Source organism: Equus przewalskii, chromosome 1 (genome assembly GCF_037783145.1).
Source record: "Equus przewalskii isolate Varuska chromosome 1, EquPr2, whole genome shotgun sequence".
NCBI lineage: Eukaryota > Metazoa > Chordata > Mammalia > Perissodactyla > Equidae > Equus > Equus przewalskii.
The window spans coordinates 39,576,197-39,594,642 of record NC_091831.1 but is presented as its reverse complement, the minus strand read 5'-3'; the positions used below and the strand labels follow the sequence as shown (position 1 = coordinate 39,594,642).

At 39.5% G+C, this 18,446-nt stretch overlaps 2 protein-coding genes and 1 long non-coding RNA gene across 5 annotated transcripts in view; 1 reads left to right on the top strand and 2 right to left on the bottom strand.

Annotated features, from left to right (window-relative positions):
- LOC139074054 (uncharacterized) overlaps window positions 1-4,508 on the bottom strand; it is a 40,160-nt gene extending 35,652 nt beyond the window's left edge. The window contains exon 1 of the long non-coding RNA XR_011523371.1: window positions 4,443-4,508. This is a non-coding gene — a long non-coding RNA (uncharacterized lncRNA). The remainder of the gene's footprint in view (window positions 1-4,442) is intronic.
- LIPM (lipase family member M) overlaps window positions 1-12,330 on the top strand; it is a 37,621-nt gene extending 25,291 nt beyond the window's left edge. For all 3 annotated transcript variants that reach the window (XM_008530924.2, XM_008530925.2, XM_008530923.2), the window contains 6 exons: window positions 695-804; window positions 5,303-5,439; window positions 5,579-5,725; window positions 7,034-7,105; window positions 8,346-8,417; window positions 11,237-12,330. In XM_008530924.2, coding sequence (XP_008529146.2) covers window positions 695-804; window positions 5,303-5,439; window positions 5,579-5,725; window positions 7,034-7,105; window positions 8,346-8,417; window positions 11,237-11,506 — 808 coding nt within the window. In that variant the 3' untranslated portion in view covers window positions 11,507-12,330. The remainder of the gene's footprint in view (window positions 1-694; window positions 805-5,302; window positions 5,440-5,578; window positions 5,726-7,033; window positions 7,106-8,345; window positions 8,418-11,236) is intronic.
- A 50-nt stretch (window positions 12,331-12,380) lies between these two features.
- ANKRD22 (ankyrin repeat domain 22) overlaps window positions 12,381-18,446 on the bottom strand; it is a 29,586-nt gene continuing 23,520 nt past the window's right edge. The window contains exons 4-6 of the mRNA XM_008530926.2: window positions 16,888-16,965; window positions 14,389-14,487; window positions 12,381-14,111 (exon numbers count right to left, since the gene is read on the bottom strand). Of these exons, the coding sequence (XP_008529148.1) occupies window positions 14,034-14,111; window positions 14,389-14,487; window positions 16,888-16,965 (255 nt within the window). The 3' untranslated portion in view covers window positions 12,381-14,033. The remainder of the gene's footprint in view (window positions 14,112-14,388; window positions 14,488-16,887; window positions 16,966-18,446) is intronic.

The following is an 18,446-nucleotide window of genomic DNA, read 5'->3' as shown; positions in this document are numbered from 1 at the left end:
GTAGTGGGAAAGATTGGGTTCCCCAAGTAGAAGGTTGGGTCTGGAGAATGGAGTGAGAATGGTGGTTGGTGTCAGGTGATTGAGACTGACATAGAGGAATGTATAGGTCCAGTTCACTGTAGATGGATATCCTGAGACTAACTCTTCTGTGAATGATGACAAGGACTAGTACCCCCAGGAGGAGATAAGACCAGATATAAGGGAAACTATTAAGCCTTAGGGACCGTCAATTTGACTAACATATCTCTCAAACTCTTACAAAAGATTTTTAATGTTTTTATTTAAATTTCCTATTGACATTTAACCTGTTCTTTATCCATTTCTCAGAGAAGGGCCCCTGCAACATCTTTAATATATTTCACATAAATGAATCTGCATGGTCTGGTGCTGTTCTGCTAACAAAATAACAGGACACCTCCACTAGGAGGTGGATCATGCACTCAGTACATATTCATTGAAGATGATTATCACTCTATGATAACATCTGGAGAAAACAGCAATTAGTTAACAGCCTATGACCTCAGCGGCACCCATGCATCACAGGTTTGGAACTAGTCTGTTCTGAGTGTTGTGAGGGGCGCAGTAAGCAAGCTGTGGGGGCTGACGACTCAAGGACTTGTTTGTAACCCCCTGGGGCTGCTTTCGTTGTTTTCGATTATAATTTTTCATATAATTTTGTCTTTTCCCCTTGTAGTTATGATGAGATGGCTAGGTTTGACCTTCCTGCAGTCATAAACTTTATTTTGCAGAAAACGGGCCAGGAAAAGATTTATTATGTCGGCTATTCACAGGGCACCACCATGGGTAGGTTCAAAGGAAAGCAGGTTTGTATACTCAGAAGAAATGTGAGCTTATGGTGCACAGCTGTGCCTAGGCGCAGTCATCTCTCACTTCTCTCAGATATGGCCTCATCCTGTTCAGTGACGCTAGGGGCTGCGGGAAATGGGGACTAAATCGAGGGGAGCCTGCGGTATGGTAGAAAAAGCAAGGGCTTTGGAGTCAAACAGATGTGGATTCAAATACTGGCTCTACCACCTCGTCAGTAAATGTCCTTGAGTAAATCATTTAACCTCTCTGATCTCAGTTTCTTCATCTATAAAAGGGAGATAATAACTCCCTTTTAGGATTGTTAGAGGTGTTTGGAATGTTCAGTGTGATCATATATACATAAGATCTGTGAAGGCAGGTATTTTGTCTAAGATATAGCCATAAGAGCAGTTCCTGGCACACAGTATGCACTCAATAAGTGCATTGAACGAATGAGGCCCTGAATTCAGGCTCTGGCGTGTAACAGGCAATCAATAAAGAGTAAGCCTCGTTATCATATTATAAACAGAACTGATGGGGGATTTTCTTTTCCTTCTAATGGCAATGTGTGGGATTATATGCTGGTCTCCTTTTGCTTTTGATGAATTTGTGAGAAATCTTAACTCATGGCATCTGCAGGATTCAGATTGCCTACTTGGGGAGATAGAAGTGGAGACCGTGGCTATCCTGGCCCTATTTCAGACCAAAGCCAAGAGGGAAAATGTGTTTGGCTTCGATTAGGCTGAGGGAAGATCAGCAGAGGCACGGTGTGTGCCATGAGGAGGAGCTCTCTAGAAGAGGCTGGGAAGAGCTCTTGGCCTTCGCCCTGAGCCAGACTCAAAGTTGAAGGCCAGGGTGAGAGCTTCTGTGGAGACAGGCGAGCACTCACCTACTGGAAGTAAAACTTACTCTTGAACAGGACAGCCATGTCTAGGTACCAGGACAGGATTTATACTCCCTATTATGGAAATTTGAAATTTTGTGAACAATTTGACTTTTTCCTTCTCTCTTGTCTGTGGTTTAATATCATCCTCATATCACCTCAGACTTTATAATAGTAATAATTGCCTTTTATGAGCACTAACTAACTCCCAGCCATTATATACACATCATTTTGCCCCATTCCTTTACTGCGTATCCACAAGGATGTGCAGTGGAGATTTGTATCCCTGTTTTACAGATGAATAAATTACAGTTTAGTGAAAGAGCTTGACCACAGTTGCCTACGCAGTGAGTAGATCACAAAGCCAGGGCCCATATTATGTATTCAAAGTGCATAACCACTACAACGAGGTTTATAAGTTGGACAAAAATTAAATTCACATATTCCTCTACTTGTAAAAGAATTTTAGCTCTATTTCTACAGTTGTTAGAGATTCTTATGTCAAATTCCTTCAAAAAAATAGAAAAAGATGACCTATGAAACCCATTGTCATACTCAAAGCACTGTGAATTTAGGTCAACAGTGGGAAAATCTCAGCTAGCCTTTAGTTAACTCATACTTATCATTCCTTAAATTAAACAACACATCATGGAGTCTTAAGCCATTTGGTTTCTGAGGCCTCAGCAGACCATCCAGTCACATTGGCCACTGACACTCATTTGCCAAGAGATTTGATTCTGCAAAAGTTCAAAAAGATCATCAAATAGGGGATGGCCTGGTGATGTAGTGGTTAGGTTTGTGCACTCCGCTTCAGTGGCCTGGGGTTTACAGGTTCGGATCCCAAGTGTAGACCTAGCACTGCTCATCAAGCCATGCTGTGGTGGCATCCCACAGAAAGTAGAGGAAGATTGGCACAGATTTTAACTCAGTGACAGTCTTTCTCAAGCAAAAAGAGAAAGATTGGCAACAGATGTTAGCTCAGGGCCAATCTTCCTCACCAAAAAAAAAAAAAAAATCATCAACTATTATCAGCAAGCCATGAATTCACCTTTTGCTATCTGTTTATCTCCTGGAATGGAATGACCACTTTACCTCTCCCTGAAATTCCTCAGGTTTAGGCTCTGTCCTCAAGCCAAGAGAGGATAAAGTACTTGCTCTGAGAAATTTCAATGAACAAAAAAAGCCACCACTGGGGCCAGCCCCAGTTGTCTAGTGGTTAAGTTCAACACACACTACTTCAACAGCCTAAGTTCGTTTCCTGCATGTGGACCTACACTGCTCTGTTAGTGCTCATGCTGTGCTGGCAGCCCACGTACTGAAAAACAGAGGAAGATTGGTCCGGATATTAGCTCAGGGCAAGTCTTCCTCAGCAGAAAAAAAAAAAGCCACAGTTGGAGGGGAATATCCAATGTTTATGTAAGTCCAAAGTTTTCCAGGGAAGTCTCTTATGTGTCAAATCACTGAGATCTTTCCTACCACTCACATCCTAAAGAAGGAGTCTAAGGCTGATGGCAAACCTGGTTGGCAAAGACTAAACTATGTGGCCTGCAGCCCCTGCCCACTGACTTTTATTAAGAAGATAGTACATGTAGTTTACCAGACAGGATTAACCAAAGTAGGGCAAGTGTAGAGGAACGATGGGCTATTTTTGCTTAATTCTCCCCTTTCTCTCGTATTTGTATAAATCATGTTACTATCTGTATCTATTGGAGAAGATGTGTTTCATTACAGCTTCTCAGATACTGTCATGCTATCAGAGGCTCTTTTGCTATAGAACTTTCCCAGAAATCATTTATGATCATTACTCACAATGACGTTGTGTCAAAAATAAAATTGAGCTGTGAATCTGTTCTAATGGCTCAAGGGCTGTTGGAACAATGGGCACAAGTTCATTTGGCTCCTTTTTTTTTTTTTCTTGTGAGGAAGATTGGCCCTGAGCTAACATCTGTTGCCAATCTTCCTCTTTTTGGTTGAAGAAGATTGCTGCTGAGCTGACATCCATGCCAATCTTCCTCTATTTTATGTGGGATGCCGCCACAGCATGCCTTGAGGAGCAGCGCTAAGTCCACCCCCAGGATCCAAACCTGTGAACACCAGGCTGCCAAAGTGGAGCACACAAACCTAAGCACTATGTCACAGGTCTGGCCCCTCATTTGGCTCATTTTTAATTAATGCTCTCTAATAAGTGAAGAGTCTGACTTTTACATTTTCCTTTCTGTATTTTTCAATAACATTAACTGATTCAAGTGATGCTGGCTCTCACCACGCACTTCATAGAAAGAAAATTAGAATGTTACTCTTGCTATGACTCTAACATCCAGGGGCCTTTAAAAAAAGTTTTTTGCTCTACACTCAAATTGTTCAACTTGACATGAAGACAAAAATGCTAATGATGAGGCTAAACGTTATTTCAAGAGAAATGAAGGGGCACGAAAGCATAGGATTCTTCTAGTAGTCAACCAGGGAGCTGTTATTATGGAGAACTTGAACTTAGTCTGCATAAAGAGAAATATGGTTGGGAGAAGTTATCTAGAGTTCTCAGATCTTGACATTTGAGGAGAGTTCTCACATGGTCAGAATTAAGCTGGAATATTGTTTAATGTATCTTCAACCCTGGCCTCCTGATGGTACAGCTTGGAGTGCAAAAGCTAGTAACAGGTCACTGTTGGGCCTGCCTCTGCATGTGGCTGGCAAACCTAATCACAAGGAGGAAAAGCAGGGAAGGAATCAGTCTTTCTTAATACTTACTCACCTTCCGGGAACCAGACAGAAGTCACGTATTCCAGTTTTCTTCTACACAGCCCCTCTCTCCCCAAACCTGCAAATATCAGAGGGTGTGTAGACTTTTTGAAATAGACACACAGTATTTCAAACATATAACTATGCCCTGGCTTTATACGACAGTCCTTTTCTCCCAAAGGCTCCACAAAGATTGTCCCTATACAGTGGTAAATTGAGGAATTTGTCTCTATTTTATAAGTATAGAAACTGAAGCAGAATCTGATTTAACCAGAGGCCCTTACCTAGTCTATGACAAAAACAGGAGTTGGAACCCAGTTCACTAGACAACTTGCCTACTGGATTACATTACAATTTGGATTCCAGAAAAGTTAGGGATCAAGGAAAACCAGCAAAACCCTGCTATCTCAATACCCATTATGTTACAGAACATTGTTATGAGTAAACAAGGCAATTTCTCTAATTCTCAATTTCTCTCACTGTAAAGAAGAGATTTGTTAAAAATACCTCACAACAATCAGAAAATTAAATAAGGTAAGAACTGTGAATGTCCGCAGCAAAGTGTCTACCATGGAGTTACCTCTCAATATATATATTTTTCTCCAAGTCCATATTATTCAATAATTCATAAATTCAAGTAATTCATTTAATTCAATAATTTAATGAAAACCTACTACTGGAAAACAAATATTTTAAGTGTCAAAGGGAACACAGAGGAGTTTTTGCTGCTGGGTTTTTTTCACCTCTCAAGGAGCTTATAATTTCTTAGGATTAACTCACACAATTACTGAAATATCTTGATAAAAGCAAAATAAGCATTTTATGAGTTCTAGGATATTCAGTATTCACATTGACATATTTCTTCTCTTGCAGGCTTTATTGCATTTTCCACTATGCCAGAACTGGCTGGGAAAATCAAAATGTATTTTGCTTTGGCACCTATAGCCACTGTTAAACACTCAAAAGGCCCTGGTGCCAAATTTTTGCTGCTGCCAGATATGATGATCAAGGTATGTGACTCCTCAGATAATTCCTTGTCTATGTAGAAGAGTCCCCTAGCTCATTTTGCTAAGACGTACACTTTTAAATTAAAGCCACTTCTTTTTTTCTATAGTGTGATGACTACTATTTCACTTCATATTTTTACAGGGCTTGTTCGGCAAGAAAGAATTTCTGTACCAGACCAGATTTCTCAGACAGGTTTTTATTTACCTTTGTGGCCAGGTGATTATTGATCAGATTTGTGGCAATATCATACTTCTTCTGGGAGGATTTAACACAAACAATATGAACATGGTAAGTGGGCGCCTAGTAAATCCTCAGTTTCCCAAAGCAAAGCTGGGAATTATTAGTCTCACTCCTTGAGAGTGAGCTAATGCCAGTGAAGACTTAGAGAAATGTAATCCTAGTAACTCCATTTTCTCCAAATCATAATAATATGCAGAAAATGCTTTAACATGGGCTGAGGCAAGGTTAACATAAGGGCATTGCTAGATATTAACTTCACAGATTATAGATGGAAGAGGTTAAAAGCAGCTTTGCTACAATGAAGTAACAGATGAAGAAAGTGACTAGAACCCAGTAGTCAGAGAACTACCACACATCATTCATCTGTTTTTTTCTACTTGGGTCCTTCTGGTTTGTAGCTCAAGTCTTTTGATAGGACGTCTGGGAGTTTCGGTTTGGCTTAGGCATAGCTGCCAGTCAGTGGGTGCCACGGTGTGGGTTCACCAGGAAGCATACTCTGAGATGGAGATGAGTAGGCAGAATGTCTTGGGGTTATACCCTTAGGATAACACTTAGAGAAGGGAAGGAAAGAGGCTTTGCTAGATGAAAAAGTCAAGCTGTGATGCAATCTCCATGGGAGCCACAGTTGATCCTACAGGAATTTGTGAAGATGGGATAACCCTTCAAGAGCTGCCTCAAGTTAGAGAGAGAGGGCCCACATCGACCAGTCGTTCAGTGCAGATGACAGCAGTAATGGGGGAAACACTGGGAAAGGCAGCTCTCTGCACCTGGGACAATCCCCTCAGGAGGCCTGACAGTAAAGGACTATCTGCCAGCACCACTCCCAGCAGCTGGAAGAATATGTATTTAATTTCTGAAGATTTTTTCTTTTTATTAGTCATATGATAAATAGCTACCATTTGATAAGCATTTATTGTGTGCCAGGCTACGATTTTCCCTGTAACACCTTATGAGACACGTATCACCAATATCCCCACTTTATAGGTTAGTATTCTAAGATTTAGTGGACTAAATAACTCTCCTAAATTCACCTAAAAATGAAATGGCGGACTTAGGATTTGAATACAAGCCAATTCTAGAGCCCTCACCCTTAATTACTCTAATAAAGTTTTTTAAAGGAAGAAGTCATATCTTTAACGAGAAGTTATTCTTGGATGAAAAATAGAGGTGTCCAGGAATACATTTAGTGGCATTTTTTAATTTATGTGCATGTGTATATTACTGTTTCATGGATAATTCCTGATAATTTAATGATGTCTTCATTTCTTAGTCTGACACCCTGCAGATTTGGTCTTGACAAGTTGCACATGTCGTGAGTTTTTCCATGTCCCACAAACCACTCATGCTTTGTTACAGAGCCGAGCAAATGTGTATGTTGCTCATACTCCTGCTGGAACATCTGTGCAAAATATCCTACACTGGAGCCAGGTAAGAATGTTGAATTTGTAGTCTTCGCTAAGGGTCTTTGCGCATTTTGTCTGCAATAACCAAAGGATGCCCTTTTGACAGTCCAGGAGTTATTTCACATTTATTCCAAGATGAAATGTGATCGTGTCAATGCTATTTCAACTGTGAATTTGATCTAGAACATTGAAACTTGTCAGGAGATGGGAGGAAAGGATTGGCCCAAGGACATCTTTAGTGGACTTTAAAAGTGTGAATCCAGATGATCCAAATAAGACCTTTCTCTATCTTAACTGCTTCAAAGATGAGGCTGGAGATCATGTTTCTGCATTCTTTTTGGCTCCTCCAGCAGCATAGTCATGTAGTAAAAAAAATGCTATGGTGGGTCCTGATTCCCCAAAGAGGTTTTCACAAGAGTCCTTTGTGCTGCAGACTACAGCTGCAGTCACGTCACAGGAGGGAAAGTCCTGACCACCAGCCACGTGAACTGGGGAAGTACGGTTGATCTGAGGTAAAACATTCCGAATTGATTCAAGGATAATGTGAGTTAGTTACTCCTTCTCATATGAAGAAGCACTGAACCTAATGGTACTCAATAGAGATAACACTATAGAGTGACCCCGGTTGGCTGTGGAAGTTAAGCACGGCTATAAGGACAGAGAGCTAGACCATAACTAACCTTAGAATCTCATCTACTGAAAATACGGCTTTGTAAAAAATAAAGGGGAGGCTCTTAGGCAGAGTGTCAAGAATAGCGATGAGATCTATATAAATCATAAATACTGATCCTGTTTTCTAACAATTTAGAGCCTAGTCAAATTGTTCTAAAGTCATTGCTATATTTTAGTGTGTGTGTATGTGTGTGTGTGTGGGTGTGTGAGAGAGAGAGAAATTTTATAATCAAAACCAAGGAAGGATTCTGAATTGGATTACATTTTGGTCACCTTTACCAGAATCACCACATTGCACAACTCCCAGGGACTGTTTTCCCATTGCAGCCTACAGAGTAATACAGAGCACCCATCCACATAGACTACTTTGGGGATGCGCTTCCTGGAGTTGTGTAACGTGGTGGTGAAGTATTTGTATAGTACATTTTTCTTTCTGAAAGGGCCTTATTCTTGCCTTTACACTTTAATGCGGAATGGAAGAGCTGCCTCAGCCTTTGTTCTCTGCTTCCCTCACAGTTGCAGATTTGGTCCCTTCTCCCCACCCTTGCTCAGTGATACATTTGAATACCATGTAAATTTTTGTTTCCTTTTAGGTACTGAATTCTGGGGAACTCCGGGCATTTGACTGGGGGAGCGAGACCAAAAATCTGGAGAAAGGCAATCAGGTAGGAAAATCAAGTACAGTCTGCTGAAAATACATCCTTTTGAAATGCATGAGTGGGAAGTTATGGTGGCAGTTTATCCTAAAGATGGGAATAAAATACGAGAACTCAAGCAGAAAACAGTTCGGGTTTGACTCCGTTCAAAAATGAGAAAGTTCAAAGCTTAGCCAAGAGGCCTTTAGGATAAAACCAAAAAAAGCTTATATAATGGAGTAGAACTTTTTTCATGGGGCTGCCTCCATGAACAAGGCACTGGGATTCTTAGGAACAAGATGGGGTAGATTTAGTGAAGGGAAGAATGTAGTCTGTGGTGACTACTAGAACGATCCTTTTAGGATAAAAAAAAAAAAATACCCATGAATGATGATGGCAGGGATGAGGTTGTTTCCTGGTACAGTAAAAAGAGCATGAAATGGCCAGTGAGGATTATGGTGTCCGTCTTGCCTGTCTCTACACTATAAGCTTGTATGATCATGGACAGGCTACTTTGATTCTTCAGGCCTTGATTTCCTCTTCTTTAAAATAAAAATTATTGAACTAGATAATCCTTATAAGTTCTCCCTAGTCACACTTTTAATGAATCTATAATTTGCAAGTGAAAAATATGAAAAAAAAAATGTTATTACATTACCCAAGAAAATGTGTAGTCAATGCTATGGAATAAAATTAAAAATAAAAGTTGTGGAGAACTGGAGGTAGGTATTACACTCTTCTGAGCATAAAATCTTGACTGAAGATTATCAGTTAGCTTGTGCATGAATGTCAACAAATATTGACCATACAAACAGAAAGCTGGAGGGAGCTGAGTAGACACAGACAAATCTTTGGATTAAATTGACATCCGCTTCCAGACATCGATCTAGATATAAAAGACTAGGAAACTGGACAGACTGCGCAGCGCTCCAGAACAGCAAAGTCTCAATCACAGCTATCAGCTCTTCTCTGCTTCCTAAAATATATCTTTAGAGAAAGCACTCCAGTTCCAAGGTAGAGTTATCAACATTTAACGTCCTGAATTCCAGAGAAAGTGATGCATGCAGAGTAGGCGCCAGGAAATGGTCATGGAAAGGAAGAGAAAACACACATATGAAAAGATGTTATAGAATCACAGAACCTTAGAGCTAGACCTAATGTTTAGTTCAGTCTTTTCACCCGTAAGATGAGAAACAAATATTACTGGCTCCATAGAATATTCCAACCTTTCATACTAAGTTAGGCTACAAAAGGTGGTTCTGATCACCAAATTCCAATGTGTGTAGAGGGAGAGTTTCCCCACACCAACAAGCAATCCTCAGACAACCAGCTGGGTGTCTGACCCTATTTACCCAGAAATAGCATCAGATCCCACAGGTTAAGGTCTCAGTCTCACAAAACCATCCTCTGATGCAGATGCCAACCCCAATCCCAGGTTGTTACCTGTGCTTCTGACCAACCAACTATAAATCAGAGGTTCCAAGCACTCTCCCCTCGGTTCAATTAATTTGTTATATCGGCTCACAGAACTCAGAGAAACATTTTACTTACTATATTATTGGTTTATTATAAAAGGATATAACTCAGAAACAGCCAGATAGAAGAGATGCAGAGGGCAAAGCATGTGGGAAGGGGCACTGAGCCCATGCCCTCTTCAGAGGCACCGTTCTCCCTGCATTTCCACTTATTCACCAACCTGGGAGCTCTCTCAACCCTGCCTTTTTTGGCGTTTTTATGGCATGATTGATTAAACCATTGCCCATTGATGACTGAACTCAATTTCCAGCAGCTCTCCCTCCCTGGAGGTCCAAAAGTGGGACTGAGAATTCCAACTCTCTAAACACATGCTTGGCTCTGCTGACAACTAGGCTTCATCCTGTTCCAGGTCACCTCATTAATGTAACAAAAGACACCTTTATGGCTCTCATCACTTCCGAAATTCCAAGGGTTTTAGGAGCTCTGAGGCCAGAAACAGGGATGAAGACCAAAAATGCATTTCTTAATATGAATCATAGTATCAGCGGCTATAACTCCAAGTTCTTGGAAAGCCACAAAAAGAAACAAGAACTGCTGGGATTGGAACCTCGGCTCCAGGGTGGGTTTTCTGAGTAAAAAATGGGCCTCAACATTTCGAAAGTTCTGGATGCTGATTAACCTCAAGGGCTCAGCCAGCCAGCCTGATCTAGCAGTTCTGCTTGAATAAGGGAAGTTCTCAAGAGTTAAGAATCCTAGATACCCTTCTTTGAGTGATGGGGAACTGGAGCAGGGATCCAATTTTTACCTCCACTTGGTTCAGACCACCCAAATTCCATTGCCATTGATTTCTCTCAAGTCTTTGGAGACACAGTCAAGCTGGCCTGCCTTAAGGGTTTTCTATTAACACAAGAGGTCTCTGAAGACCCAGAAGCCTTCTCAGTAGATTTCATTCTCCTGTCTTTCTCTGTAGCGTATCTGTAACTCTGGCCTCATGAAAGGTTTGTGAAATTCTTTGAAAGAACAGGAACATTGTCTTCTAAAGGCAATTTATGTGTAAAGTATTTATTAACAGGAAGAAAAAGAATTTAACATTATTTAATGCCTAAAGTACTAGGAAATTTACCTATTTTCTCATTTAACCTATTAAGTTATAGATATTTCACAAATGAAGAAACTGAGGCTCTGTGAGGTTAAGTACTTTTACTTTAAAGTAGGGGCTGGAAGAGAAACTCTTAATGTAGTTCTGTATGACCCAGTGCCCACGAACCTTTCATCACAACACAGGGCATATTTACTATGTTTATTTGAAGTGTAAATTATGAGTGTGGAAGTCCAAATGTTATCTACAGTTAAAAACTGTTTCTTTTTTCTAGCCAACTCCTGTAAGGTACGAAGTTAGAGACGTGACGGTCCCTACAGCAATGTGGACTGGGGGTCAGGACTGGCTTTCAAATCCAGAAGACACAAAAGCTCTGCTCTCCGAGGTGACCAACCTCATTTACCATAAGAACATTCCTGAATGGGCTCATGCGGATTTCATCTGGGGTTTGGATGCTGCTCATCGTATGTACAATGAAATCATACAACTGATGAAGCATGAAGAGACCAACTTTTCCCAGAGGATGTGCAGGGCCAGATTATGAGGCATCTGACGTTGACAAGTCTTAGGAGAAACTTCATGGAAAATGGGGGTGGGGCCCGGGAATGGGAGATTTTGAGGATTTTTAGAATTGGAAACCGACCACATCAATAGAAGGGAGGTGGAGAAGCGAGGACAGAGATAGAGTAGACATTCCTTCAGAGTTCCTGCATTTGGCACTAAAACTGACGTTTAAATTTTTTTTCGGTTAATTAAACTACGCATTGGGTGAACATAAGTTTCAATGTGCTATTATATATTCTATCGTTTTCAAAGGTAGGTTTTACCTGATAGCTAGAAATTATCTGGGCATTCTCTCTGTCATTCAGGTAAACCTCCCTAAAACATTTATTTTTTTTCTATAAGCCATATTTTTTGAGCAATAAAGTAAAATGACAAATTCGGACAGAGGTCTTGAATCTCTGAATTGTTGTTAACTTTGCCAAAATAAGCTAGACATTTTCACCTTATTGCCATAGAGACAATACCTCCTCAAGAAGTCGAGCTGCTTTACCCAAAAAAAAAAAATCGATGTTCAGTATGGATGAAATATATTTTAAGTATCTTCAGAACTGGCCTACGTGTCATAGTTTTATAGTTGAGTCTCAGAGAAGATATTTTTGTAGGATTTTTATGAGTTTTCCAATAAATGCATAAAGCATGTATGTGTATTTCCACGATTCTAGTTCAAGCTTGTTTGAGAGTTTACAGGCTGTTGCCAGGAAACCTAACAGCTAGAAACATCTGGCCCAGTTTTCTGCCTTCAAAAACTGAAAGCTAGAAAGAAAATTTTATAATGTCATGAGCATAATAAAATAAATCATTGTGTATGTTGTCCTTTGATCTTGACAAAGTTGCTACTAGACAATCACCCCAACTCATTCACAAATATGGATTTATTTCTATAAATAATTTTCACACAGTTTCAAAGATGATAGTTATGCATTCCATGAGTAATAGTACAAGTTTTCAAAACTCTGAAACCAAATTGAAGGTATACTGGTGTGTATAGAAGATAGAGTGATGTGTGAAATACACTTGTTTTTTTTTCATCCTCCAGAGTCACCTGGTAACTCAGTTCAGTGTGAATGGATCTTAGATAATTTATTGAGACTATTTTTTTTTGGTGAAGAAGATTGTCACTGAGCTAACATCTGTTGCTAATCTTCCTCTTTTTGCTTGAGGAAGATTGTCCCTGAGCTAACATCTGTGCCAATCTTCCTCTATTTTGTATGTGGGATGCCACCACAGCACGGCTTGATGAGTGTTATGTAGGTTCTCACCCAAGATCTGAACCAGCGAACCCTGGGCCACCAAAGTGGAGCGTGCGAACTTAACCACTATGCCACCAGGCCAGCCTCTATTAACAGACATGTAAGGGCTTTAGAATCTGTATCTACACCCTACTACTTCCCTCACAAAATATGTGCCTTAAGGTCTTACACATGGTTCAATAAATATTTCTGGATTTGATTTGTATTAGATGTTTGTTCTGTTCAAAGATGGTAAATCTTTCACTCTTAGATTATATTTGTTATGACATGTAATGTGGTTTAGTTTATGTCTAAAGCTATTCACGATTCAGTTTTGCTTTGCAAAATTCACTCATTTTGTAAATACATTTATTTCTACTCTGTCTCATTGACAAAGGAGTTGAGACAGATATTTTAATATTCAATCTCTTATCTCAAAGAATAATCCATATAGACTTCATCATATAGCTCTATTACTTGTAAAAGAATCCTTTATCCAAATAATTTACAATGATATTTTAAATTTTATCAACAAAAATAAACAGAACTAACAAGTTTAGTAGCTGCCTTGTATTCACAAAAGAATCATAAAGGTATTTTTGAACAAACATCTTGATAGTTACATAGTCTTGTTCAAAATCAGGACGGCTTTTATTTGTAAACTGATACCAAAATGTTTAGCAGTGTACTGATAAATCACATCTCCGGAAAAAAAAAGCCTTGATTTGTGGCATTTGCCAATTTCCGTGGTGTAAACACTCTCTCATCACTGATGAGTAATAAATGCTTTGTTGAGGTTTTTTCATTAAAGGAATATTTACATATGAATCTCTGAACCCACTCACATACCCACACCATTCTATACAAATGTGCATACTTCAGTTCTTCCTGTTACGACTTAAGAGGGACTGAGAAGAACAGATTTTCTCCCAGGGCATGATATAGACAGGACGGCCTGTTTATAAGATGGACACAAATGAGAAGAAAGAACACTATCTCAGATAACTCTGATCCTCTTCGTCAGGAGAGATTGCGTTTGAAACATCACCTTTTCTTGACTGAAGTGGAGAATCCAACAGCTTTAATTATGGCCATGGTGAGCTCCACTGAGCAAAAACCACAAACACAAAGCTATGCAAAAATGTTACCCGTGGCAACCATCATTATCCCCTTAAAATGGTGGCATCCAGGCTGAGTGACCCACAGACCATTAGGCCAAGAAGGAGATAGAATCCAGTCCTTTAACTTTTTCTGCTTCTCCATCTGAGTTCACAAGGATTATGATGCTTTCCTTAGCATTAATTCAATCTGGGAAAATTTTAATCGCCGTGCAATATCCAGGGAACTCTCACCATGCTGAGAAGAAAAATAAATTATAGTTATTTATTTCCAGTAGAGTCAGATGTCAACACAAAGGGTCTAGTAAACAGTTTAGACCTATGGACTCTCAGGCTTGGCAAGGGCTTTAAATGTTATTCAATTCCAAAAGTAGTAGGATAATTTAATCCTTAAATGAGGATGATTAACCTCGCTGTTTATAACATGAGAGGCAATTAATTTACTTCAACACAAAGCTGAAGGTAAAAGATTATGTGGCTGGAAGGACCTCAGACCATGGTCCACAGAGCCTCACCTTGTTCTTTATCATGGGGTCTGCATGGGCTTCAAGGAGCAGAGGGATAAGAGTCTGGTTTTTCATTTCACAGGCGTAATGTAATGCAGTGTAGCCATACTGAAACACAAAGGATCAACATTGCAACTCATCAAGTAGACTCTTTACAGACCATAGCATGTAGTTCTTAAGCAAGAACTTTTCAGATTTTGTAGTGTACAATAAGCAAAACAGTTTGCAAACCATCTATGTGAAACTATATTTTTTGGACCTAAAAAGTCTTTTTCTGCGCCAGCCCCAGTGGCCTAGTGGTGAAGTTCGGTGCTCTCCACCATAGCAACTCAGGTTTGGATCCCAGGCAAAGACCTACACCACTCATCTGTTAGTGGCCATGCTGTGTGGCAGCCTACATAAAAAAGTGAAAAAAGAAGAGGAAGATTGGCAATGGATGTTAGCTCAAGGTGAATCTTCCTCAGCAAAAAAAAAAAAAAAAAAAAATCTTTTTCTGCCTCAATGTATATATTATTAATGTCCTAGAACCCATTAATATCTTTCTTTCCTTTCTCATTTTCTGTTCCAAATGAAAAAAATGCAACTTATAAAAAGCTGATGATGAATTATCCCAAGGTTTCTTTGTAGAATTCTATATTTCTGGGCAATCACTACCTTGATCATGTTACCATCTTTTCTCTTAAAGAGACTTCACATGGGCCTTTTTGCAAATATCATCCTCTATGGTTCTCGATCAAAATCTCCACAATCTAAAGAAGGTGGCCAGTGCTTATGTTGTTACAGCACACCTACAGATCAATGGAGACATACAGAGAAGTCTCCCATACTTGGTTTGTTGTAGCTTACCTTATCTATTATAAAATAGTGGATGTACTGTGTTAGTACTCATTTCAAACACTAGCTACAGGTCAAAAGAAATTAGTAGCTGGGGCATTTGTGCCCGATATTTTGCCTTCCAAAAAAACAGGCAAACAACCATGGTTTTGGTAAGTAAAGAAATAATATCTTTGATTATCAAGATAATACAATTAATGCTGGATCTCATTCCCCAGGAACTCTTCTAAGATCATAGGAGATACTGCAATCACTTATTTTTATTAAGTGATGACATGATAAGTGGAAGATCTGGCCCTGAATTTTTCCGTATGAAATAAAGAGAGTCAAATTACCTAAAAATATAATACATTGCATTACTTATAGTTGGAAAATGAATTTTAATATTTATATAGCTTTCGAAATATGTTTGGTGGAGAAAGTATGTCTGTGTGTGTGTGTGAACATGTGTGTTTATAGGAATGGAGCATCTCTGTCTATAAATAGAGATAAACATAGCTAGAAAAATATCCTAGAGAAATTTTGGTCACAGGCACAAGTTTTAAACCTTATGAATTTAAATGAAAAGACCAAGAAAAACCTTCAACAAATCTTTTAGTTAATTTTTAATAACATCTTACTTAGTACATTTCAAAGTTATCTAAGGAAATGATGCACAGTAGTAGTCTATCCAAATTAATCCAAAAGTTCGATTTGAAATAAAAGGAAAACATACATTTCATAAACTTGTTCTCTTGTGTTCACTCTCTCTCTCACACACACATACACACACACACACACTCACACAGAGTTGCCTACACATAAAATAAATTAGGGATCACAAAAAGAATGTTAGTTTTTTTGAAGTCAAATTTCTACTTACCTACTTTTTCAATAAAGCACTGGGAACCCCAAATTTTATTCAATCAATATAAACAATTAAAACTCTATACAAATAAACTTTTGACCAACGTATGATCATTTAAGGGAGGAAGATAAGTTTAAGGGTGCAAGGGTAAAAGGTGAAAGCATAACCTTAGTCTTATAAACTGGAAGAAGTCAGCTGATGCGCTCTTACTGTTATCACCACTCTCACCATAACTTTGATTTTTCTGTGACCTGTGTCCTTCTCTTTCCTTAGAGCACAGACCGAGACTTTCTCACCAATGGGTTGGGATCTTGGCCTCAATGGCAGCTGTTAATATTCATTCAGTACTTTCTATGTGTCAGGCACTCTAAGTGTTTTTCAGGAATAAGCCCTGTAAGGTAAGTGCTATCGATATCCTCATTTTACAGAGGAAACTAAGAGTCGAACAAATTTATAACTTGCCAAAAGACACAGAGCTAAAAAGCTGCAAGCCTGGGTTTTTATGTAGGCATTCTGACTCAGTAGTTTCTGAACTACTAAGGGTGGAATTTTGTTGCCAGAGTCTCTGTTTTCCTTAACTTCTCACCAATGGTGGAGCAGTTCTTTTAAAAATGTTCTATATTCAATAAAAATTTTATTCCCATGAGTTCAGTGGCAGCATATAAACAATCTCAAGTTCACTTAACTGGCAGTGAAATAAAAAAGGAAAGAAAAAAAAACTAAATGTAAAAGTGTCTAGGAAAACAAAGCAGGCAACGTAAGAGATGACAATCATACTACCTACTGTTTTGAGTATTGTTTCGAAATGAGTAAGGATTCAAACTTACACAGTCTGTAGCATTAACTTCGACTCCAGCATCAAGTAGCATTCGTACAAGAGCCTCATTCTGCTTTGTCTTTGATACCTATTACAAACATGTGCAAGAGACGTTTATTTACAAACATTTTCTTCATCTTATGTCTGGACTATTCTAATCAAGAGGCTTCATTTTAATTCCAACACTCCTATGCATCTGCATCTTTTTAAAAATTTTCCCCACCCCCTCACCTCCCTTCAGCATCAATTAGGTAAAGCTGTAAGTTCAAAGTGTGGTCCTGGAATAGCAGCATCAGCACCTGGGAACTTAGAAATGCAAATTATAGGGCCCCATCCAGACCTGCCAAATCCTACTGAGGATGGGGTCCAGCGACCTGCCTTTCCCTTCCTGCTCAAAAGCCTTCAATAACATCCCACTGCTCTGAGGACAAATCATGCTCTTCAACATGGTCTACAAGGCCCCCTATGTTTTGGCCTCCACTATGGCCCTAGGCTTCTTACTCCACACCTCCCGGCTCACCTTGCTCTAGCCACACTTGCCTGTGTCAGTCTTTCATTCCCACCAGGCTCCCCGGTGCCGCGGAATAGTTGCACTGAATGTTCCTTCTGCCTAGAACCTCCTCCCTCCCTTCTTTGCCTGGTAAATTCTTCTTTAGTATCTCAGCCCAAGGCTCTCTTCCTCCAGGGGGCCTTCCCTGACCTACCTGGCCAGGTGAAATCCCTTTCTTCTGGGCTCTGAAAACACCAATCACTTCTCTGTACCACCCACTTCATGGTAATTTTACATGTGTTTTGTTATTTGAGTAATGGCTTATTCTTATCCACCCTCTAACTCTCATGAGGACAAGGACTACAATTGCTTGTTCCTCATTGTATCTCTAATGCCCAGCGCAGGGTCTGGCATGTCGTAGGTTCATAATAAGTATGTGTTGAATGACTGAACAAATGAATGAAATTAACTAGGTTCCCCAGAAATCCACTTTTCTTGCCTAGTCCCCTGAGATTCTGACAACATGATAACCTGAGCACTCCCCCAGCATCCCACTGCTTTAGGCAGTACAGCTCTCCCTGCTCAAGTAGGCATGTCCTGGAGTTCAGCCCATTTATAATTTAGGAAGCTCCACCCAGTTGTCTTCTCTCTTTGTGCTTCCTATGTCAACGTCTAAACTGCCTTTCTCTTCCTACACAGTCCTTTCTGGTCCCTTCCCCTATAGTTTCCTCTCCAATGACTTATCCCTTTTGTATCACAAATTTACAATCTCAAGCCACATGAATAAATAGGACACCTGTGGAATCAGAGCCAAGCTATTCATTATAATTAGTATTTTTGCTTAGGCCTCTAGCTCTTAAACATTGGACTGTCTTAGAAAGCAAGGTTGTGTGAATGTCAAGAAATTCTGAGTGAGTCTTGTTAATCACAGTTGTGAGTTTTTTCTTCATAATCTCTAAAAACATTTGTAAATGAATGATTGAACTCCCGCCTGCCCCAAAACTACAAATACTCAAATGCTAGGTATTAAACACATAATTAATTTTTCAAGAACTTCCCAAAGATATATGTGGATTATG